The 24792-nt window shown below is 38.6% G+C and overlaps 1 protein-coding gene across 4 annotated transcripts in view; it reads left to right on the forward strand.

Moving 5' to 3' along the window:
• MATN2 (matrilin 2) overlaps positions 1-24792 on the forward strand; it is a 76771-nt gene that overhangs the window by 22704 nt on the left and 29275 nt on the right. For all 4 annotated transcript variants that reach the window (XM_075023661.1, XM_075023662.1, XM_075023660.1 and 1 more), the window contains exons 3-6: positions 1211-1780; positions 6240-6362; positions 10775-10897; positions 17584-17706. In XM_075023661.1, coding sequence (XP_074879762.1) covers positions 1211-1780; positions 6240-6362; positions 10775-10897; positions 17584-17706 — 939 coding nt within the window. The remainder of the gene's footprint in view (positions 1-1210; positions 1781-6239; positions 6363-10774; positions 10898-17583; positions 17707-24792) is intronic.

The raw sequence follows: 24792 nt of genomic DNA on the forward strand, positions 1-24792 counted from the left end.
CTTCACCAGCGTCCCATTAAGCCCTTTAAAGTCCTTTTAATCTTTTGCCATATGCTGCCTTCTGTGGCAAGGCTCGTGGCTCACCTCCCCCTGCTTGCCTTAAGCCTGCCATGTGCTGGCTTTCTGTGAATGGTCAGTCCCTATCTATTCTCATTATGCAACTCATGCATATGTCTCATATTCTTTCAAAAAAGAAGGATGCTGAGCAGAAGCCAGAGGATGTACTCAGAGTCCCAGAAAGCTTGTAGCATGCCCAGAAGGCAGCCAGCCTTCCCTTCTGCTGTTATCCATGACAGCTTGGCCTGCCCGTCTCTGCTATTGTCAGATATAGACATACATTGTGGTATTTCTGCTTCAGTTGCTCTTGGAAAAAAAAGACTGCTGATGGCTGAAGTAGAAGATTTCAGGAAGTGTATGAGTGTTCTTTTGGCGAAGTTGAGTGCCCCTGTAGACAACAGGGTTTTCTCTCTGATGCAGCCACAGAGTTTCTGTGTGATGCTGAGCTAGTCCACTAGAGGAGACTTTTCCCTGATGGCCATTAATTATGTGTTTGAAATCATGGGGTTTGATTTGCAGAAGTGCTGAGCACTCACAGCTGCAGTTGACGTCATTGAGAACTGTACTTTGTACATGTGAAGTGCTGCTTAATGCCAAGTTCCGTGAAAAATCAGTCCCTTCCCATCTCGTATCAGTCACTGCAATTAAGATACTTTTGACCTGAATTTCTTTGTGTTCTGTTTTCCCTGTTTGTAATGGAGGACTGATACCACCCTGCCTCATCAGTGTTAGATTTCTAAATTCTCAGGCACTACCACAAAAAGCATCACAGTGTAGCCCACTCTAATAGTAATTATGTAATTCAGAGGGGGTTTCCATCCCGTGTGGGGTATGAAGTCAAAATCTCAACAATGACAAAAGGGGGTACAGCACAAGTATCTACCCATTCCACTGCCACTAGCCATTCTGGGCACTGATCTCAAAAGAAAAAAAAAAATACTGATCACATAACAGGCAGCTTTTGTTATTTACTGGAGGCTGAACTTACATTGCCCAAGTAGCCTTGGTTCTGGCATCTCCTATTTTTCCTGTATTTTCCCAGCACTTGGCAAGGTGTTTGTTCAGACAGCATGCTTGAGACATCAGGTCAACCTGAACTGATTTGCATTGTGAAATTCTTCTAAAGTATTTCTGTTTGCATTTTGCCTTCCAGAAAATACTTGCAACAATAAACGTCTGGACCTTGTCTTCATCATTGACAGCTCTCGCAGCGTTCGTCCTTACGACTTTGAAAAAGTGAAGGAGTTCATTTTAACCATCTTGCAGTTTCTGGACATCAGTCCTGATGCCACCCGCGTAGGTCTGATTCAGTATGGCAGCACAGTCAAACACGAGTTTTCGCTGAAGACATTCAGGAGGAAGCAGGATATCGAAAGAGCAGTGAAGAGGATGATGCACCTGGCAACTGGCACCATGACTGGACTGGCTATTCAGTATGCAGTGAACATTGCATTTTCAGAATCAGAAGGAGCTCGACCTCTGAAGCAAAATGTGCCCCGAATTATCATGATAGTGACAGATGGGAGACCTCAGGATCCAGTGACAGAGATTGCCACTAAAGCACGTAACTCGGGAATCTTGATTTTTGCCATTGGAGTGGGAAGAGTAGATATGAACACGCTGAAGTCCATTGGGAGTGAACCGCATGAAGAGCATGTGTTTCTGGTTGCTAATTTCAGTCAGATTGAAACACTGACCTCTGCCTTCCAGACTAAACTTTGTGGTAAGGTTTTTATCTATAGTTTGAATGCATATATGAAAGTAAAACACAGAAAAAAAATATGCATTATAATAAAAAATTTTTTTTACATGGAACTTTATCTGTTAGAATACATATAGTGAAAAAAAGGGAGACTAACCAGACAACATTCAGAACAGCAGTCATATATATGGGGAACAACTAATTCTACTGCTAAGTGCCATAAAATATGATCTAATTCCTAGTGGTCATAAGCAGTGAGGCAAACAGACATACCATGATTTTCCTATTCATTGCATAATAGCAATAAATTTACAACCCTCTGCTATTTGAATATTAGATAAGTTGTTTCATCTATTGATTTTAAATGTGATCTCCCTTACTACTGAAACGTCAAACTGATAAACAGTCTTTTGATTATTTAAAAAAATTCTATGGAGTTCATATTAATTCTATGCAAACAATTATCTTTGCACATGCCTTGTGACTGGAATTAAGACACAGAGACATGGTAGTGGTTTTTTTCCATCCATTTTACAGACAGAAAGTTAGGAAAAGCCATTACAGTTATTTTATTCATTCATACAATAAAGTAAATAATATTTTAATAGGTGTTAATTTACACTGAGAAATCGTTTCCATCTGTAATCCCCTGATAAGAAATTACCTTTTACAAATATCATGGCATACATAATTCATTTTATTCAATCTGTGTACTTAATAGAATTTTCTTTTTTAGTTTTTCCCGAGATAAATAGAAAGAACTTCATACAGATTTGGCATTAAACTGAGGCATTTTCAGCTGAGTCCAGAAAAAGAATGCATGGTGAGATTGAATGCTCACTCATCTCTAGGGTTGCTTTTGCCAGAAAAGAACTGAGGCTTATTGTCAGGATAGTCTGGAGAATTTTCCTTACTTGGTGTCTTCCAAAATTGTTTCAAAGAGCAACAGGGCTCCAGCTGAACAATATCAGCACAGAACACCATCACAGACATTCATCAGATAATAGATTTTTTCCTATTTCTTCCTTGCCTATTATTAGCTGGCATAGTAAGATACTTTTAAAAACCAAGAAAGAATAAACTAAACATGGAATGAGAGTTTAAATGGAATTAACAGCAAACGCTTCAAAGCTTGATCTTACTGAATTTTTTAATTGCATTTTAGAAAGAAATCCAGTACAAATACCACTTACTCTTTTTTCAGACTAGGCAGTGTCCAGTAAATGTGTTAGAGTTTTACAGCTCACTTTTAATCCAAATACATGTGATCCTCTATAAAACCACCTTCAGGTGGAGGAGTATGGAGGTGACAAGGTGGCAAGGATTGCTGCTGCCTCCTTTTCTCCACAACATTTGCCGTCTCAGGAATTGAAGGTGAGATCCAAAAATGCACTTAAAAACCCAGGCCCAGATGCAACAGAGAATTTAAGCTGTTAGATTCTTATGGTTTTCAACTTAAGGGACTAAATTGCAGATAGGATCCTTAATATTTTATTGAGTCTGGGCTGTGAAGCAGCGTTCAGCTTGCTGAATTTCAAGAGAACAATCTAAGCACCCATAGCCTCTGCTTCCTAGAGCACCTACATTCCTCCTGGGAAATGTGGTTAGTTCTTTTTAAGTCCTCCCCAGTGTGGACCCAGAGGCAATATCATTGTAGCTCAAACATCTGGACACCTTGTTTCTTTGCTAGAGCAGTTGAAGGCATCCCTCTGTTCGAGTCTCCTGACATGCAGTCTGCTGGGCTGCATGCTGTGGGAAAAGACCTTGGCACTGGAGCTCTCCTCGTGTCTGGATTGCCCTTATGTCTGTGGGAATGTGTCTTCATGATTCCTGTGAAGATAAGAGAAAAACCTGGCCATGTGATGAAGCTCTGTGGGGAAAATATAAAGTAAACCAAATTAACCACTGTTTACCCATGAATGGCAGAGATTACCCAGTGCATAGCAGCTATATTCTCAGAAGAATCCATATAAACTGGCTGTGCCTCATCCTCTGCTAAGTCAGACTTTCCCTACAGTTGCTGCCTCTGGCTGCTAAAGATTTGGGGCTGTCAGAAACAGCAATTGAAGCCAGGGGATCCCAGGGGCCTCTTTTTATTACCAGTCAGCAAGGTAAAAGAGAAGCAAACAGTAACCTGGGAAATCAGGGGCATGAGGAGTGAAATGAGTTGAAAACTCGTAAGAGAAACAGAAATGGTGACAGAATCCAGGAAAGGAGGTGGAGATTGAATAGAAGAGTAAGAAAGACAGAGGTTGGGATGGAGCAGTCAGGAGCAAATAAAGTCTTTATTATTATTCTGTGAAGTAGATAGTGGTGTCATCCCTATTTTACACTGAAGGAACAGAGGCACAGAAACAGGGTTAAGACTGTCAAGATCGCCCACTAACTTTAAATATTTGACTCAGTGCAATTCCTGGTCTGATTCTCTGGGGTATTTAGCATTTTTAGACTAATATAGACTAATATAACATACCAGTCACTTGCAGCTGAGAGAGGCCTGCATTCTTGCAAATCCAGATTCAGGTGTCTCTAGCTGAACATATACAGTGTGAAGGTTGATGCTTGCTTGAAGATACTGATATTATTGGTTTGCCCAGAATCAAATAAGGACCCTGTGACATAGACACAGATAAAATCCAGTTCACAAGGCTCACATTCAAATTCCTTAACTATGAGATCACCCTTTCTATTACTTCAGTCCCTGGCTGTGTCCACCAACACCTCCTGCAACAAATGAGGTTGCAGAAATCACGCATACAGCAGCCTCCTTCACCACAGAAATCTGACTGGTGACCAGAGTACCACTGATTCTTTGAAATGGGTGCAACAGAGACACTTTGGAAAAAAATTTGTGTGATAGTATATCAGAAGATTGGTAACAGATGGTAACAATATATTCTCAGAAGGGACTGAGTTATTGGAAGGCCTATCATTGAATGCTTCTTTTTTCTTCTTTTTTTTTTTTTCATTTTTTAGTACTCTGTTTTGCAACCTTATATTCTTTTGGTATGGGAAGACTAACTGTTTTTGTAGTAACATTCGATAGGTTCACGTTCTATAGCATTAGTATATGGTAAGATTCTCTGATGCTTAAACTACTGAAATTAGTATATTTTTGTTGTATTTGAAAGTGCTTCTTTGGTCATAACAAGCTATACCTGATGTTGAAACCTAGTAAAATACAGCCAAGAGGAAACTCCTTTTTAGAAAGTATCAAAGGTCATAAACTTCATTTTCAGAATGATAGAAAGATGAAAAGACAAGAAGTCCAAGCAGGTCTGTATTCACTTAAATAAAAGTACTTGAGAGGTTTTATTGTGGCAGAAAATTATGAGATCCAAAAAGCTGCTTAAGAGTTTTGGGAATTGTGGTGGTTTGTATATTAGTAATAAATGCGTAACTGGTAACCATTCCAAAGACCAGATACATAGTATGTATCTCAAAACCACATTTTTTTTTCCACAAGTACCACACATTCCACATGTTAAGTTATTTATCAGGCTTCTGTTGTGGCTGCTAGAAGATTACTGTTAATATCTATTCCATAAATTTTGAGCTTTGTCAACCTAGCACATAAATCCCTAATTGTTGTTGAGCAAAATATATTATTTTCCAAACAATGTTCTCCGAGAAGTAATTCACCTATGTATTACAGAAATTACATACAAGCAATGCTCCAGTGGAAAGAAAACACCAAGGAGATTTCTTGATTCCCAACTACTGATCTGAAGAAAAGTAGTTCAGCAATGAATTTGACACAATGGGCCCACTATTCTTTTTCTTTCTTACTGTCTCTGTTGTATTTCACTACTTGCTATTAGAGGCATAAAATACAAACAGATTAAAAACAGACTCAGAAAGACTATACTCTGGAGTGCAGCTCACCTCAGCTCCCACTTACTGAATCTTGGAGATGCATGACTTCAGTGTCATCCTGTATTGCTTTTATGTTCCTCAACATTAATAACTAAGCAAGCAAGATTCTTTATCAAGTTGTTTTCTAGTCATTCTTCTTTAGTATTGTGCTGTGTGGTGATTTTCTTCATTCAAGAAATTGAATGTACTCTAGAATAGTTTGTAATTAAAATCCACTTATTTTCTAAATTTGAATGTGGTAGGTTTGCTTCATTGTCTTCTTGGGACCACCAAGTAATTAGTGTTTCCAGATACTCTATTGTATATTTTTGTTTTGTTTATATCTCTATTCCATATGTAATTTCATGTCCAAAAACATGCCACCAATGTCAACCAGATAGAAAATATCTAAATTCATACTTTTTTTAGGAATAAATACATAGAACTGCTTGTTAAGGATTTTTTACAGTGTTATAGGCTTGAGCTTCCATTTTTGTCTTTACTATCAACACTTAATTTGAAATTTCTGAATTACTTCAGTAAAATTTTCTACACTATTTTTTTTGGTTGTGACCACAAGTAAGAAAGACCAGCAGTTAATAATGTTTTACTTTTTTTCTTTCAGTGCCCCATATGTGCAGTACAGTTGAGCATGGCTGTGATCACTTCTGCATAAACACCCCTGGCTCCTACGTATGCAGATGTAAACAAGGATACATTCTGAATGCTGACCAGAAGACTTGCAGCAGTATGTTATCTTTCTTAACTCCTCTTTTTCATGCTCCCCAAAAGTGCTTAACATCACATACCCTTTTTGTTGGGCTCATAATGAAGGACTGAGCTCAGTATATCATTAATGGTAATCATCAGAAAGAGTCTGAAAAGGTGAAATTGTAATTCCTTTTCTTGTTTTGTGTAACTGAAGTTCTTATAAACCTTTCTGAAATACAGCAAGCTAATCTTTATACACAGCTCTGCAGAGGTACACTGTAGCTACCTAAAATTGCATTTTAATTTTTTGGTGTAGTAAGTTCAACAATGAAGCAACAATCAAAGAAAGAACTGTTTTATCATCTCACATGAAGTGAATCCAACTACTTTAGTAATTTGTCCAGATAGCAACCAGTACTAAAGAGTACAGAAAAGTGCAATAAATCCCATATTAGAGAACTATGAAATAACTTGCCATTCTGAAAAGCTATTCCTAACTGCTGCTTGAAGTATAAGGGTTTGCAACTGTTCAAAGAATAGACTCAAGTCTTGCTTATGCTCTCATTTCCTTCTTTAAAAGAGTTTACTTTTTACAGTTTTAAGTAACTGGCTTTATAATTTATAATAACAAAATGTATTTCACTTTAAATGTAATCTTAAGCAGTATTTCTTTTGTCCATTTTAACTTGCTTCCTAGTAATTAACAGCAGACTATGTTAGACGGGTATGCCAAATTTATTTCTGCATCCACCATTATTTTAAGGAAATTAAGTAATACTATTTTTAATTACTTGTGGAAAAGGTATTTGCTAAAAATGCAGTTTCTTATCCCACAACAGTGCATGAATTCAAGTGAAATTTGCCTAACTGATTGTAGCCAGAAGAAAAATTTTGGAAAACGTCTTTTCAAAAAGCTGGAGGAGAGAGTCATGGTGAGAGCATAGGATGTACCCCTCATAATTGATAATTTAGAATTAAGCTGAAGGATGCAGGCTCAAATCCTATCCTTGTGTTTGAACTCACATGTTCCACATCTCAGGACAGTGCCGTAAAACAATCGGGTATCTTGGGATTAGCAGGTTTTTAGTCTCTCTTGCTTAGTGTTGTATTTTATATCAAATACTTAATGATTACTGAAACAGCGACAGTATGTCAGTATCTGAGGTGACTCTGCAGCTTGGGGATTAGAGTCCTTACATATGCAGTGGGACACATGGTTTCAGTCAGAGCCTCAGTCAATAGGAACGGGAACAAAAGGATGTCAGCACCGGAGTGATCTGGGCATTCTCACTGTTGTGTGGAAGCGTCTTCAGATGCTTTGGGCTACAGCAGGAAAATGCTTTTGAGCTGGTCACCTCCTATACTGTTGAGCTATGCTATGAGTTACTTCTAGGAATCTCTGTTTTCTAGTCCTTCTCACCAGCATCCTTCACCAAATGTAGACATTTGTCAAATGCATGTGTGTGAATTATAGGGGAATGTTTTGTGTTAAATGGAACAAATTTAACACTTTATTCAGTTTTTTTGTTTCCTCAAGGAGGTGCAAAAAAATTCAATCCATTCTGGAATATTTCCTAATTATTATTTGGTTTAACAGCTGAGTGAAGACAAGAATAGTGACAAGAAGAATTTTTCACACAGCCTGTTTTCTCTGCTTCTACATAGTTACTATAGCTCTTCAGAAAGAGGGTGGTCAGAATCCCAAATGATGACTCCAACTATGTAATCACGTTTCAATAATACTCTCTAACCTATTCTTTTCATTGTGTCCCTCTTAAAATGCTTCTCATTTAAAACTTTTGTATCATTTAAACCTTTCTTTTAAACCCTCCTCATGCTATTAGTTTTCTTAAAGAATTTTTAAGAAGGAATTCTTTTGTTTTCAACTATCTGGAAATTATTTGAAATTTAAAATTTCTCCTTTTTTTAATTTCCTCTCACACATTTTCCCTATCCTCACCCCTAATATCAATTTTGACAATTGAATTTTTGGGGGAGTCAATTCAAAAAATTTTAATTACAAGTATGAAAAGTTCTTTCTTTATTATGTCTTCTTCTTTTTTATTGTGTTACATTTCCATGGTTTTTATCAGCCAGTAGTTCAACTTTTGGGCACTGCACCGTTTCAAATTACAGATTTATTTCCGAGAGAGTTTTGGAACTGTGGTAGTTTTCCTACTGGTGACCCATGCACAGTAGTCCTCAATATGTTCCCTCTCTACCATTTTTTGAAGCCCATTGCTGCATTGCTTTACTTTTTTTTTCGCTGTGACTCAGTCTTATATTCGTTTTCCCCACTTACCTGTCACACATTATTTGCTTGACTGTGTACTTGTTTTGATCATCAATCAGATGATACTACATTGCAGTTTGCTAAATATGAAAGGGAAATGAGTCATTCAATGTGTTTGTAGCCTACTTCTAATGGACTTTTTTCTACATCATGAAACTATAAACTAATTTTAGCAATTAGCACTGGAAATCTAATATTGAGACCCATCACACTGGCCTTAAATGTGCTAAGGTAGCGCAAATCATTGGTGAAGGAGGGAGATGATACAGTAGCAGTCTAGACAAGGTCAGATCATTATGGCTAAAAACTCCCCAGAGAAGTAACAGAATTCATGAGGAAAGGGGACCAAACCCGGACGAACTGGGCAGCTTATTTCTGCAGGGAAGGGGAAGTATGGCGATGGAAAAACCCACAGTCTGTGACCTTTTTAGTTACTTTCATTGGCTGCTGATTGTCCACAAGTGCAGAGAGACATGTTCCTCACCTGACCTCTCAGTAAAATAAATCTTCATCATGTTTATGTTTAATGCAATACATGATCAACATAAACCAGATGTATTTATCTAAGATTTGGATGTATTTGTCAGCTCTTTCATGAACAAATAGTTTCCTTACATATCTATTTTAACACTTTCTAAATTAAACCATGCAGAAAAGATGAATGGTATGTACCTAAAGTTATACTTTCTTTTCATTCTTCTGTATCTAAAGTTATACTCTTTTTTCATTCTTCTGTTCCCTTTTTTTTATGTTGTCAGAGTACACCATATCAGTATGCAGTTCTTAAAAGCCCTTAACCAAATGGTTTCAATCAGCAATGAATTGATAACTTTGCTTCAGGCTGGAAAAGGGTGCATTTCTCTTTTGAATAGGTGATAGTTTTATTCCTTGATACATTTCATTATAACATTATTATAACATTATTTCCTTGCATTGAAGGGAGAAAATCTGCCATACTTGTGATTTGTTGCTTTCCACCTGGGGGGGAAAAAAAAAGGGGGCAACTTGGCTATCTTCCAGAACAAAACTAGGGGAAAAAAGTTCTTTTGTTTAACTTGAAATATTCTTACATTTATTTCATTAAGATAGTTTTGCATCTATGCAAAGGATGCTCCTTTCACGTTCTCTGATCTAACTTTTCTAGAGAAGAGTGGTTGTGTCAGATAATGGCTATTCTTTACTCATTACGCTGTATTTGTTTAACTTAATCTCTTCCATACTTCTCTAGAGATGTTCAAATCTTACATTAATACACAAATTAGTACAAAAGAGGAAATGTAGCTGAAACAAGCTGGAAAATTATCTATTTGTGTGTGTTTATACTGGAACAAGAGAGTTAAAGAACTGTTTATGCTGTTCATCATGCCACTTGATATGAAGCAGACAGCTATAAAGGAAAACTCATATTTGCTTGGCTAGTTTCCTCAAACATGTTCCAAAAGCCTTTTTTGTAGCTGTAAACAATCATTATGTGTTGAGCAGTCTTTGGGCCTGATCCTGAGCAACACAAAGTACTCTGCTTTCCAAAGATTTCATGGGGAAAACTTGGGGTTCTCAGAAAGCTTTAGTCTATTGAAAAGAAAGCCCAATGTGCTTCATTCGGCGAGGTGCAGAACTGAATTCGTTTGTCTTAGCAAATTTCCTAATGAGATCTTTTGCTTGGGAGGGGTAACTTGCTATGGTATTTTGCACAAAACTGAAAAATTATAAAACTCAGAAATGAAATATCCCCAAATCTTTTGGTGTTGTGTTTTCCTTTTCTTTCCCTTTCCAAACTCATCATCATTTATCTGGTAGGGTTATGCAAAAAAAAGAAAAAAAAAAAAGACACAAAGAAACACAATTAGTTTTTTTCCATAAAAAACTGAAGAATGCTCTTCAAACTTTTTAGAGAAACATACAGTGAAGAAACTCTACTAGGCACCATTGGCCCATCAATAGTTGTTGCCTTTGGCTGAAGGAATGAGCTCAGCTTTGAGTGATTTTTCTTGCTGGCATAAGACTTTCACTGTAACGAACATTGGCATGATCTGTGTTAAAATGAGCTCATCTCTAAAAAGCTGTTCATAGCTTTCTGAATTTTTTTTTAATCTATAGTCTACTCATGCATAATAGAAGGTCAAAGAATTTCATATTCATGCAATTATGTTTTGTAGCTCAGGACCTTTGTGCTGTGGAGAAACATGCCTGTGAGCAGATTTGTGTGAACACACCTGGGTCTTATGTCTGTCAGTGTTACGAAGGGTATGAGCTTGATGCAAATGGAAAGAATTGTGTCGGTGAGTATGAATTTAGCAATTCACATTTATCTCTTGACACAAACTGAAGGGAAATTCAATGTAAATTAATATCCAGTTTAGTCTTAGACAATGATGGGAAGCTCTCTTCTCCAATATGAGTGGTAGATAAGGAAGAATACATATTGGCATGTTCGTAGGCCTTTACTGATAATGAATAGTGACTTGGGAAAATTGTTCCAACTAATTTCACACAGAAAGTAACATTACTCTTTTGAAACAACACACCAGATGATTTATTCTAGATCCATGTAGGTGGCCAGCAATGTACTGACATGATATATGTGGTCATTAAAAAACAAAGCCAGACAAACTTGGTAGCTCCTCTTCAGACAGAAGTTATACATGGAAAAACTTGCAAATGGACAATTTCTTGCTATTTCTCACTTGTTTTTATGGTCATGCCAGGAGATATTTCAAACTCTTTTGGGGAAGATGACTTTAAGGAAAGTTTAGCCCTCCTTAAGAACCCATCCACAATGTGCCTTTAATTTTCGCTATGGACAGTAAAGAAGCAAACATCAGCTCTGAGAATTACAACTCAAAAGAGTGAGTGTGGAAATACAGTATAATAATATTTTAAACACAAAACATACTTCCCTCTTTATTACCACCTAAGTATCTCACTCTTCTTCCTCGTTTATACACAGTAAATACTTCTAGGATAATCTCCACTAGCCTATTAACCTTCTCATAAACTTTTCATCCCATGCTACATTTTGGGAAAATACTGTCTTCTGGTATCCACCACAAAAAAACCCTAGTTAGTCCTTGAAAAAAAATCACCTTATTTGTTAGGTATTCTCTTCAGGCAAGCACTTAAATGCATGCTTAATTTCCAACACATGCTGAAATCCCATGGAAGTGAATCCAAGTGAATCCTTGACCCCAGATCTGCCACAGGCCACCACAATGCTTTTGTCCAACAGCTTACTCTTTCTTGTCATTTTAAACAACTCTAACATAATATAATCTGTCTCTTACTACCTTCACAGAGTTATTCTCTTGCAGGATAATCCTGTTTTGAGGCACAAAATAGATGACAGTTTATGGAACTGAACTTTCTGCATGTAGTTTCACATGGGTCACACAAATGAGTTGCTGAGGATTTTTAGACCGAGATAACATATGCAGTTTTGAAGAACATTCACTCTGTACTTACTCTTCAGAAATGTTTCCCTTACTTGTAGCTTCATGATCTCAGTACAGGAGTCTTTAAATTTCTCAGCATAATTTACCCTCAGCATAATATGGCCACTAATATACCATTTTAAGAACCTACTTTCTGAAGTTGAATTGTTTTGAAAATGCAGCTAATAATGACTATTTAGGCAAGAAGGCCCATTAGATGTTCTGGCCCAAATTTCTACATCTAACACTCCACAGAAGTTCATCCAGTAACCTTAGCTAATCCTCATGACCTTTAGCTGTGTTAGAATAAAGCATGTATTTCTCTGCTACTGATTTGACTATATCCTGAGGCAGAAAATCCATGACTTCTGTTGATAGGTTCTTTTATCACAAATTCTTTCCTACCATATGTTCTAATCCGAAATATTCATGCTTATTGTCATCAGCTGTTGTTACCATTTGCTCTCTATTAAGTTGAAGGGTCCTTTACAGCCCAAGGTATTCTTATCAGGAAGATAGCTACCATAGCATCATAGGGATGAAAATAAATTTTGGTGAAATTCTTTTTATGTCAAACCTAATATTATCCTCTATAATAAATACAAAGCCTATTTTTCTTATTAAAAGCTTCAAAATATTTCGTGCCATTTATTAAATTTCTTACAGTGGCGCTTGTTTTTTGCCTGTTAATAATTCCTCTGCAAAGTCTGAAGAGTGCTATTTGGAGATGTGATACATCTTTAACATTTTTTTCTCCCTCCTCACTAGCTCTCTTCAGCATGGAAGGATACAGGCCTATTATAAGCTCTATTGATGACACTTGAAGCTTTCATATTCTCAATTATTTTCAATTATTTTCAAAATACAATTCATGCATGGGTTCACTATGGTATCTTGTATTTTATAGCTGTCTTTCCTCTCCACTTGTTTTCTATTCATTTATAACTAGTTTAGCAAAAAAACATGAACTCATGCTATTCATACCCCTGCAATAATTAGCAGTATTAACTGTGATTTTAAAGCACGTTATTAGCACTTCTATTTTTCAAGTTTCTTTTGCATTTATGTGACCATTTAGCTTTTTCATTTCTTACTGATGCAGATGAATGGTTCAATGTATATTAATTATGTTTTACCCTTGCAGAACTTAGCCTCTCTACATTTCCTGGACAGGAAAAGATTGACTGGGTAATTTGTGGTTTTGATGCTAATTTGTCTGCAAACCATATAAGCTATCAGTCTCCAGAATTTGACTTTTCATATTTGAACGATTTGAGATTTTTGAGGAATATACTGCTACCAAGAATGTACAGCTTCCACAGATGTGATCACAAAAGAATAATCATCCTTGCTGGAAAATCTTGTAAAGGAGACTATGTATAGTTCTGAATCAGTAGTGATAACTCTCAGTTTTCATTACTCTTAAGCTAGTTAACCATTTCTTTCTGTGAAGTATTTATTATCAAATGAGCAGGATCAGAAGAAAGATCTTGAAGTACACATATACCAGAGACCACCGAGTACAATGACAATTTTGCAAAAAGCAGTGACTTCATTAAGATTACTCTCTCCTCTTCATCCAGAGAATGAAGAGAGAATTTCAGTAGAACATACACATTGCAGTTCTCTGAAAGAGCCAAAGGTTTCTCTCTAAGATATATAAGACTTCTAAAACTTTAACTCCAGCAAAAGTAAATGAGGGTATGCAGAAAACTCATTTCACAGGCAGGTTTACTAAGTTCCCTTCCTTCTTTCTGATGGGCTAATTTCTCTGGTTAAGGATCAAAGGCAATACTAATTGCTTTATTGACACATGTCAGCCAGTTACCTGAATAGCAATAATTAAATAAAATCTCACAACCAGCAGCTCACAACATATCCATTCAAAGTGATCACTGAATGGCCAATGACTCTGAGTGTTTGCAACACACTGTTTACAAACAAATTTGTAGACTAAACAATATTTGAAACTGTCTGCTCAGTGATAAGTATGGCTGGCAGAGCACTATCACTTTACCTTTTTAAACAGCATTTCATGTTAACTTCCCTTCTTTCACATGAACAAAATCCTGTCAGTTAAAGTTTGGTGGTAATGAGCCATTCTTTCTCCATCCTGCAGCTGGCCACTTTGTCTCTCCACCTTCTTGATGTTGCTGGACATACTGTCCTCTCTTTCCTGGCACTGGTGCTAGACTGTCTCCATATTGCTGCAGCTGTTGGGCTTGGGAACTCTTCTCCTGGCAGTGGTCTGGCTACTGGCACCTCTCTGCAGTCCTGGCACCGCTAGATTTTTTTGGCTGCTTCTAGGTTCTTACGAGTCTTCCATGAGTCTGCTCTACTCTTCCCCTGCATTCTTTTTCATCCTCCTTATATGCGTTTACTTATTCTGTCACTTTTTCTTCCTACCCTTTTCTTCTACCTTTCTGCTTAACTTACTTCATTTTCTTATACCTGAATAACCTATATAAACATCATCAGAGTAAACCAACAAAACAATAGAAAGGTGGCTTATGCTGTCCACATTTCAGAGAGGGCAGAGTAAGCACCCAGAGAGCGGAACTGGTAACTGGAAGTAAAAGACGGCTCTCATCACTTACCAACTAATTCCAAGCAAGAAAAACAGGTTGGAACAAACATGGGCAGATGACAACAAATTAATCGCTTGCTCACTAAAAAGGTCATTAATTCATCCTTTAGAAAAGTTTCTTATTGAAATAGGCATGGGCTAACATTAAAAACAGTGAGATCTCTAAGTGTTCACATTCTAGTGTATATCTCATGACTCAGTACAGAAATATGAAAATAATATAACTTAAAAAATTAGGAAAATATTCTGCTTTGCTCTTATACAAACTGTGTATTTTCCTCATACCAACTAAAGGATTACAGTACTTCAATATAAGAAATAGAGATTTATAATTTTTCTCAGTCTTTTCAGTAAGCTTTAACTCCATAGACAACTTACCTACTTGCTGACTGGAATGCTGTTAACAAGTTTCCCTTCTAAGCAAGTACCACTGAAATGAAACATGAAGCTGAAAGTGAAATGAATTTGTAGGTCAATTACTAGTGCCAGTCTGCAAGGCTAAGCCTGCCTGGAATTAAGGCAATTTATATATAAAAATTATCGAAAAAAGGGAATAATACTTACCCCCAAAAGCAATTGCCAAAAGAATGTTCTCACTTCTTAACTGTGTTAGTGGAAAGGCATTATTTAAGTTGGTATGCTCATGATTCTTACAGGCCAACAGACCTACTTCTGTAAGAGGTCCCCAGAAGGCTATTAATAGGAAAAAAGCAAGCCTGTAAAAATTAGTTATTTATTTTGTTGGGTTTTTTTCCTTTCTGTCCACAGTACATTAGCAGCTGCATAGCCATAAGAAGGCACAGTTCCTCCCTCAAGAGATTGTCATCTGAAAGCGCTTAGGGTCATAGTTGCTCAGATGTTGCTCACATTCTAAGGCCTGTTTAGTTGTCCCTGTTTCCCCTGGTGAAAGGACTGGAAGGAATGTCCTATGAGGAGCGGCTAAGGACTCTGGGTTTGTCTAGTTTGGAGAAAAGGAGGCTGAGGGGTGACCTCATTGCTCCCCACAGCTTCCTGAGGAGGGGATGTGGCGAGGGAGGTGCTGATCTTTTCTCCCTGGTATCCAGGGGATAGAAGGCATGGGAATGGTTCAAAGCTGAACCATTCAGGGCAGGTTTAGACTGGACATTAGGAAGCATTTCCTTACCGAGGGAGGTCAAACACTGGAACAGGCTTCCTAGAGAAGCGGTCAATGCCCCAAGCCTGTCAGTGTTTAAGAGGCAATTGGACAATGCCCTTAACAACATGCTTGAACTTCTGGTCAGCCCTGAATTGGTCAGGTAGTTGGACTAGATGATTGTTGTACGTCTCTTCCAACTGGAACTATTCTATTCTGTTCTATTCTATTCTAAACTTTATCATCATTAGTCAGACATTTGCAGGTATTGTGGTAGAAATGCATTTCACTAGGGTTTAAATGCAGAGGAGGAGGTGACTTTATGGAGCGATCCATATGGACTGTTTCCCAGGTATGATGCTAGATAGAAAAAAATCATATACTCTTTGGCCTACTTATTTCTTAATGTGTCTTTTAAAACACTTGAAAATGTGCATGTGGTTAGAATTAATTTAAGAGGAAAGCTGACTAATTGTATGACCCATTATAACCTTGAAATATATATTCAGTAAATACATTTTCATATGAAGCTATTCAGTCTGGAAACAGGAAGGCGCTTGCCAGGAAAATGGTCTCACATAGTAGCCAGTAAGTAGTCTAATTTGACATGATTCAACACAAATATTCTGAAGCGTTAAAGAAGCTCTTTCAAAGTAACTGAATGGATTACCTGCTTTCCTCACTAACTGACCTTGACTAAGTATCTTAGCACACCTGAATATATGCATGATTTGCAAAGGCATGGCTATTGAAGAGGGAACAGATATAATTAAAACAAATTACTCCTCTTAGAGCAATTCGGAGGCTCAGCAGTATAAAGTAATGAAAAAATTACTCAGTTGGCAAAGAAGGGGACCCTGTCTCATTAAATGTCTGTGTGAAGCTAAGCATGTTACTGTCTTCTGCAGAAAGAATCAGGTAAACTTGCCTAATGTGGGCCTGGCAGCTCTCTGGGGACACAACACCTGTTTTGTGACTTATCTTTAATTTCTTCTAAGAATTTCTTTGTGAAGAAACAGCTTAACCTGCAAAGAAATTAAAAAAAAAAAAAATTTAACTTCTTTAGCACTTTTGAATGGGCTTGACTGAGTAAACTCTAAAGTATTACCTTATTAACCTTTGGCAATCTATCTTGTAAATATGGTTTTGTGTAATAAATGCACAAACTTATGAAATAAGTGACGGATGAGCTATGATATTTTATTTTGCTCATGCAAAAGGTGTTATATAAGCAAAATATCAGTGGTGAATATCAGCCTGAAGCTCTCAGGCTTCATAGCTGCAGCTGCTTTGTACAGGATGAATCTGGAGCCCATTAGAGGGAATGAATGCACTGTGACAGTTCTTGATGTAGAAGGTATCACCATGGGTCTCCTAAATACTCAGGCTACAGGAACAGCTCTTGAGAACTAATACAGCTGGGAGGGAACTAAGGAAAAGTAGAGCAATTCCAGGACTGGGACTGGAGAGACAGAAGACAGAACTAAATCAAACAAACTTTGCTACGCCCTGGTCTACAGTGTGAACATCTGGACAGAGTTACTGACTGAGGCATGGTTTCCAGATCTGAGAAAACATGTTGAGAAGGCTCCTGACAATCTGAGAGCTGATAAATATTCAAAGGGTAGGAGAAATGATCCAGGATTCATATTAAATATGATTTACCGACTGGTATTGAGAGTGCACTACTTTCTGCAGAAAGGCTCTGCAAGACAGAAATTATGTCAGCTTTTCCTTCTTTTATAGCTACTCTGTGTAAATAGTACCATAATATCTATGCATAATAGTTCTAATTTTGTTTTTCTAATTGTGCACATTTGTCTTGTTCTTTTTCAGTTGTAGACTACTGTGCTTTGGATAACCAAGGTTGCCAACATGAATGTGTTAACACTGAGGACTCCTACTACTGTAGATGCCACCCAGGGTTCATTTTAAATCCAGACAAAAGAACTTGCAGAAGTAAGTTGTGATAAGGTTTAATTATGAACAGTTTGTGCTTTTGTCTTCCAGTTCTCAGCAGTAATACTCCCATTGGTCCTGGGAACACTGAATAATATGTCAGGTATAGAAAATGTTGGAGCACCCTGGAAGCCAAAGGTCTTGAAAGCAATGCAAGTTTTTGGGGGGAGTAGTTTGGGGTTTTGGGGGAGGGGCTAAGGGTAGGAGTCCCTCCTATGAACAGGAAGCTTTTAACATGAAACCAGGGTCCTTTTCAACAGTAAAAGGCCAAAGCTTTGTCTTGCATAGTCTCTTTGATTATTCAGATTTTTCAGTTAGAATATCATGTCCCTAGCTGGGTAAACAAACAAGTCTGTGCAAGACAATTTATAATCTGCTCGGTTTGTAAGACAAGCTACAATTAAATAAGAGTAGTTCCACAATCAAAGGAAACATTGCAGCCTATTTTCCTACAGATTTTTCTCAAGAGTGAGTTCTTTGATAGTGTGCCAAAGCTCTGGCAACATCAGTATCTTCTAGCAAGCTTCCATGTTTCCATCAGGTTATAATAACTTCATGGCTTTGCTTGTTTGTTGTTTGTCAAACTAGATTGATACCAGGCTAACAAGCTCAAAAATTACCAGAGTTAGGAGTGGATATAAAGCGGAGAGGAATTGACAGACCAGAAAGTACTCTTGCCAAGGCTTCCTATAATTGGGAAAATAAGCTAAAATCTCCACTGTGTTTAATGTCATAACTCACTTTCATGAAATGTGAAGGGAAAACCTTAATGTACCTTCCTAGTTACATTTCTTCATACGTATGGGCCTTGATAAAGAAATGTTACTATTGTGTCTGTAAGCAGACAAACTCCATTAGTTTTAGGTGAGTAGAACTGCTGATGCTAGTGGTGAATTTAGCCCATATTATTGAATAATGTGTTCAAATATTATTTCTCAAAAAATGCATCAATATAGCACTGCATTTCGGTGTTTTTTACAGCCTTGGGGGCATTTCAGTCTTTATGATGAGAGACTATGTTAACCTATAGACTGTATTGTATATTATGCTTGGTATCTATTTCACTTAAATTTAACATTTAGAAAGAAAGCATCTAACCCAGGCTGTACATCTGACCTTATGATCAAGGAAAAGAAACACACACTTCTAGAAGGTGATTGCTCACTGTTCTGACACAAATTTATGGAAGTGCCTGTATTTTCCTTGACTATGCAGGGAGCCTGAATGACTTGCCAGGCTAGACACCTAATTTTCAGATGGTCAGAGGCAGGGGAGGTGAATTTCCTGCCTCCCCAAGGGCCAGAATACAGTTTGTACTTGTTCACATTGCTTGTAAATTGTATGAATTTGCCCATTTCTCAAGTATCTGTCAGCTAAGGGCTGGCTAAATTGTTTTATACTTCCACGTATGCTTCTACATCCATATATTTTTGAAATCGTACTATAGCATAAGTGCTTTCCACTGCACAAGCACAGATTTTTGTAATTCCTTCTATTTAAGAAAGTGTATTATCAGCAGTGTTTTTTCCCCGAGTTTGAACTGAACAAAGACCTTAAAACTGCATAAACATTTTATATGTCTTGAGTGGTTTTTAGCTTATAGTCTAACTGTATGAATTATTTTAACCTGTTTGAATTGATGATGCACAAACTGCTGGAAAGTGAAAGAGTGTTCTGGGAAAATAGTATTTCAGGCTTGTCCTGTCTCCATCCTCTTACTTAGGTATACTGTGCTTAGGTATAATGTGCTATGCTTGACACAGCACATTGGGCTATATAGACTGTCAGTCTGGCCATGGGCTGCTGTCTATGTTGGAAACATGAAAGCTTTCAAAAGCTGGTTGGACAGGATCTCTGAAAGTCATGTACTCCAGCCTCCTCTTCAAAGTGGAACTGCCACAAGCTGTGGATCGAGTCAGCTACAGTTTTGTCTAGTCGAGTCTCAAAAAGCTACAGTGGAGAGTCCACAACCTCTCTGGGCAACCTGTTCCACTGCTGCACTATCCCTCTAGTGAAAAACATTTTCCTCATGTCCAACGCGAATCACCCAAGCCACAGGTGGTGACCATTGTTCCTTGTTACATCATCTGGCACCACCAAAAAGGGATTAGCTCCATCACCTGTGTAATGAACTACAAGAAGTAATTGTAGGCTGCAGTTAGATACCTTCCTTTTCACCAAACTCAGTAAGACCAGATTCCTCAAGTGCACAAGTCAGGTGCACTGTGTCCCAGCAGTAGGTCTCTGTTGAGCCCTCTTCAGTTTATTCCCTTTAAGTGCGGGGAGAAGGGAAGGGATTGTTCAAGAACTGGACAAAGTATGCCAAGTACAGTCTCCAGCTGGGCCTGGCAATAGCCCTTGTTGATCCAGAACCTGACCTGCAGACTGACTTCCCAGTTTGACCATGGTGTTGCCCTGCTGCTATGGACCTACCCAGCGATCACTGGGCTGTGTCAGACCCTGGCTGCCCTCACCCTCACCAGCAGTGTCTTCACCTCATCCTGACATGCAGGTTGGCTTCCTGACTTGTCCTCAGACCTGCCTCAGCAGCATGTATTTGTCTGATGATCTGGACTTCTGGTTAAACCTGGCTACCATTTCCAGGCCTGCCCTGCTCACCTTGCTTGGGTACTGCAGGGCAGTGCCTGTCTGGCAAGGCCCCTGCCCTGCTCAGCTGTATTGTTATCCTTGGCTCCTGGCTCTCATCCCTTAGGGAGCAGCTGGCCCATGCTGCTTCTTGACAGCAGCTCACTTCCCAGTTTGTGAAAACTATGGTTTGTTTCCAACCCAGGTGCAGAACTTTGCAATTCTCCTCGCTGAACTTCACAAGACATCTTCTGGTCCAATCATCAAGTTTATCAAAGTTCCTATGTATCAAAGTTCTGCTATTTGCTTTCAGTCACTGTCCCTAATTTGGTGTCACCCACAGATTTGCTGAGGGTGCACTTTGTGTCATCATCTATGTCACTGAAGATGTTTAGCAATGTGACCCCCAGTACTGTCACCTGTGGTACCCTGGTCATTGTCAGCAACCAGCCAGACATGAAGCCATTGATCACTATCCTTTGAAGCTGGTGGCCTGGCAAATTTTCACCCCACCTAACAGTTCTTTCTTCCAGCCTATACTTCCTCAGCTTCCAAATGAGAATGCTATGGGAGGCAGCATCAAGAGCTTTACTAGTGCCAAGGTGTATTACATCCACTGATCTTCCCTTGTCCACAGATGCAGTCATTTCATCATTGAAGGTGAACGGGTTGGTCAGGTGTGGTTTGCCCTTCGTAAATCCATGCTGACTATTCCCAATAATCTTCTTGTCCTTCATATATTTGGAATCTGATTCTGAGAGGATGTGCCCCATGGCCCTGGGACTGAAACGATGCGCATTGGTCTATAGCTCCCTGGATCTTTCTTCTTGCCTTTTTTTAAAGATGAGTGTAATATTAACATTTTTCAGTTATCAGGGACCTTTCTCAGTCCCCATGAATTTTCATACATTATAGATAGTAGTGTCACATCATCTAGCTCTTTCAGCATCCACAGGCGAATACCAGTCATCCCATGGATCTGTGTATATCCAGTTTGTCTAAGTAGTCTCTAACCAATGTTGCTAGCCCCTCTCCTTCCCAAATGATGCTGGTACAAATGGAAATCTGGGAGAAGGCTTTGTTTGTGAGAACCAGGAATAAAAAGGGCATTACTTTTTTTGGCTGTTTCTGTATTGTTCATCACTAGGTTGTTTGCCCAACCGAAAGACCCATGTTTTCTGTGACTTTCTTTTTGCTACCAGCATATTTGTAGGCTCCCTTCTTGTTACCCTTAGTGTACCTCAGTAGTAATAGGTCCAGCTGGGCTTTTTTTTGTTCCAAAGTGCCTAAGCAATGCTTTTATACTCCTCTTTTTTTCTTGGTCCTTCTTTCTCACTCTACTATTTTGCCTCTTTGTGTTTTATTTCACTGAAAAGATCTTTGATCTTCTAAGCAGATTTTCCAGTACAATGGGATCGTTTGTTCCTGAGGTCTTAGCAAGTTTTCTTTAAAAATCATCTAGCTCTCTTGGGCATTCTTTCTCTTCTTGGCTCTTTCCCAGGGGATTCTTCCTAGCAATTCCCTGAATAATCTGAAATCTGAGCTTGTAAAATATGGAGTCTGGATTCTGCTGTTTCCCCTCACAGCCTTCTGGATTGTGAACTCAAGTCATCTCATAGTCACAGCAGCAACACAAGAAGAACCTCACCCCTCAAGAATTCGTGTTAGGGAGTTGTCACCAAGTTGGTGCAGAAACTTCCTGACTTGCCTGCACAATGATATTTTACCCTCCCAGCAAGTGTTTGGCTGGTTGAAATTTCCAAAATGAACAAAAGCCTATGAGCTGGAGACTTCTGCTATCTGTTTGTGAAAGCCTTATTCACTACAGCCTTTTGGTCAGGTGGGGTAACAGACTCCACAGTCACATTCCCAGCGTCACTTCCCCTCTGATCTTGACCAGAAACTCTCAGCAGGCACATCTATGGTTTCATGTTGGATCTCTGTGGAATGGAAGAGATCTTTAACATATAACACAAAAGTACACTGCTCCACAATGGAGTGCAAGTTGGGAGCCAAGGATGGCTATAAGGCAAGCAGGGTCAGTAATCTCTCTGACAAGGGCTTTGGTCCCACAGTACCCAAAGAAGAACAAAAGAGATCCCATGACTAACCAGGCTCAGCCAACACCCCAGTGATCACCAGACAAGTCCATAGTGTCAAGAGAGGTCTAAGATCAATTCAGGAAATCAAGCCAGCCCATTAGCAGGTCAGCATCAGCAAAATGCAAGGCTAGGCACAGGTGTACCTCTAACATAGGTCAAGCAAGAACCGAGGGTGAGAGCCTGACATTGAATGCAGCTCCCAAGCCAAGAGGCAGAGGCCACAGACAAGGCCTCTTAGAGGTCTGTGCACCTCTGCCATGTTAACTGCATTCTGTTTTGTTGTAAATGCTTTAAATTAGTTTACAGTTAAGGGAGAAAATCCCATCAGGTTGCAATCGGGGAAAAATCAAAGTGACTGGACATGGTAGGCCATAGAGATTGATTCAGAAGGAGTAGTCAGGGAGGAATGAGCAAATACTATGTCAAATCAATCTCTTTCAAGATGCATGTCCTGAGTCTAAGCATAAGTAAAACTTACTAAGCCACTTTTCGTTACACTTGATATCTTCTGAGCCTTGCTAGTAAAATAAAGCATGAATGAAAGAACTGTGTAGCTCTTAATGCTGCAAAAGTCAAGACACCGTGAGAGCTTTTCAGAGTAAAAGTGTCCCCTAGCTTCCATATGTTATGAATCATGCTGCCCTTGACTCAGCATAAACAGCATGAAGAAACAAACTTCAGATCACTGGATTTAAAATGTTTGTAAATTTAAGATCTTTCATATAAATTTCTACATATTTGGCTTACATACTGAATCTTGGGGATGATCGCCAGCTAGCCAAGACTCACACCCATGCCAGACGAGATCTCTGCATCAGCAAGCAGGCCTGGGCCTGGGGCACCAGCTCCCAAGATCTCGTGATTATCTCAGAATCCTGGCTTTCCTTTCAAAAATAGAAAGTAAGCTTTCACGCTCAAGGCTACAAAGAAAAGTTTGAAAATGTAAATGTTATCAGTACAGTTGTGCATATCTGATGAATGTTTTCTCTGGGAATTACTCCAAACTTCTTAGAATTAAATACAAGGAACACAGCTCTTGAGGGCAACCCTGCCAACACCAGCAGAGAACTCTATGTGTGGCTGGAAGAGAGCAGCAAATCAGATTATCAGTGAGACAGGAAGAGATCATTCTTAGCTACTAAGTTAACTATTAAGGGGATTTTTGTCACTCTTGCTGCTCCTCTCAAGAGGACGGATGATAGCTTCTGCTTGTACTTAGGGGTGCTGAGCCTCAACTGTTGTTCTTTAGGGAAGGTCCCTGTTTGAGCTGTGGGCGGGTTCACATGAGCTGTAGCTGGTAGAGGCCTTCTGTTAGCAACCTTAATCTGGACAGTGTTAATGAAGCCCTGTGAAATATGGGTTTAGTGTTCCCAACATAATAGCCTCAAGGTTCCAACAAAGATAATAATACATATATTTCAACTCTTGTGGTCATCTTCAGAATCATTTACCCAGGAAAAGTCTGTCCTGCACACTTGAGTTAGCAAGGATTTTAGCATGTAAATGCAACACAGCACTGAGTAGGTCCAGAAGGCATACAGCCATATTCCTCTGGTGCACACATGTGGCTTTATGGTTTCTGTCTCTTCAGTGCACTCTCGAACAAACTGTATTTTCTAATATTTTTTTCAGTAAACAGATAAGATATCCCTGTGTTATGTATCTGTGTATTTGCATATGCTGTCATAAAAAGCTTTGGTAAAGGAAATGTTCTATAAATATATGAAGTAGAGTTCATAAATTATAAAATACTCCTCTCAGGTTTTCTTAGAAAGTCATATTCCACTTTGTTTGTCCTGCAAATATAGGTGGTTTATTATTGCTAAATGCTTTCATCATATGTAAAGGCTCAATTGCATTAGCCCACCACCCATACAAGGAAAGAACAGTTCCTGCCTCAGGAAGACAGTTACCTCTGGGAATAATAATTAACCTCTGAATATCAGTTTTCAGGTTATGTAATGAGGTGTTCAAAAGTGCCTGGATGTCTTCACAAATGTGACTTACTAGGTTTGTGACTTGTTTATGTATTTTTAGCAGTGCTCAGGGGTTAAGGCCATTCTTTCACTAGTGTAAGTTAATTAATTCCACTGATACAAAACTAACTAATGGCCAGACACTGCATCTAAGTGAATGTCAGGTTCTTTGACTTCACCAATAGTGGTAAACACTATGTGGTAAATATCCCAGTGCTTACTGCACAATTACTTTCCTTTTTAAGGTACTTTTTATACACAAGTAGTAGCTGTTTCTAGACTTTGCTCATCTTCCCTTTCATGAGCATTTTAAATGGAAGAACTACATAGCAAACACCCAGAGCTGTTAAAACACCTGTGCTCCTGATGACCTGATTGTTCTGCTTTGATCTAATGAACGGCATTCAAAAGCATGTTGGTAT

Source organism: Buteo buteo, chromosome 3 (assembly GCF_964188355.1).
Source record: "Buteo buteo chromosome 3, bButBut1.hap1.1, whole genome shotgun sequence".
Lineage (NCBI taxonomy): Eukaryota > Metazoa > Chordata > Aves > Accipitriformes > Accipitridae > Buteo > Buteo buteo.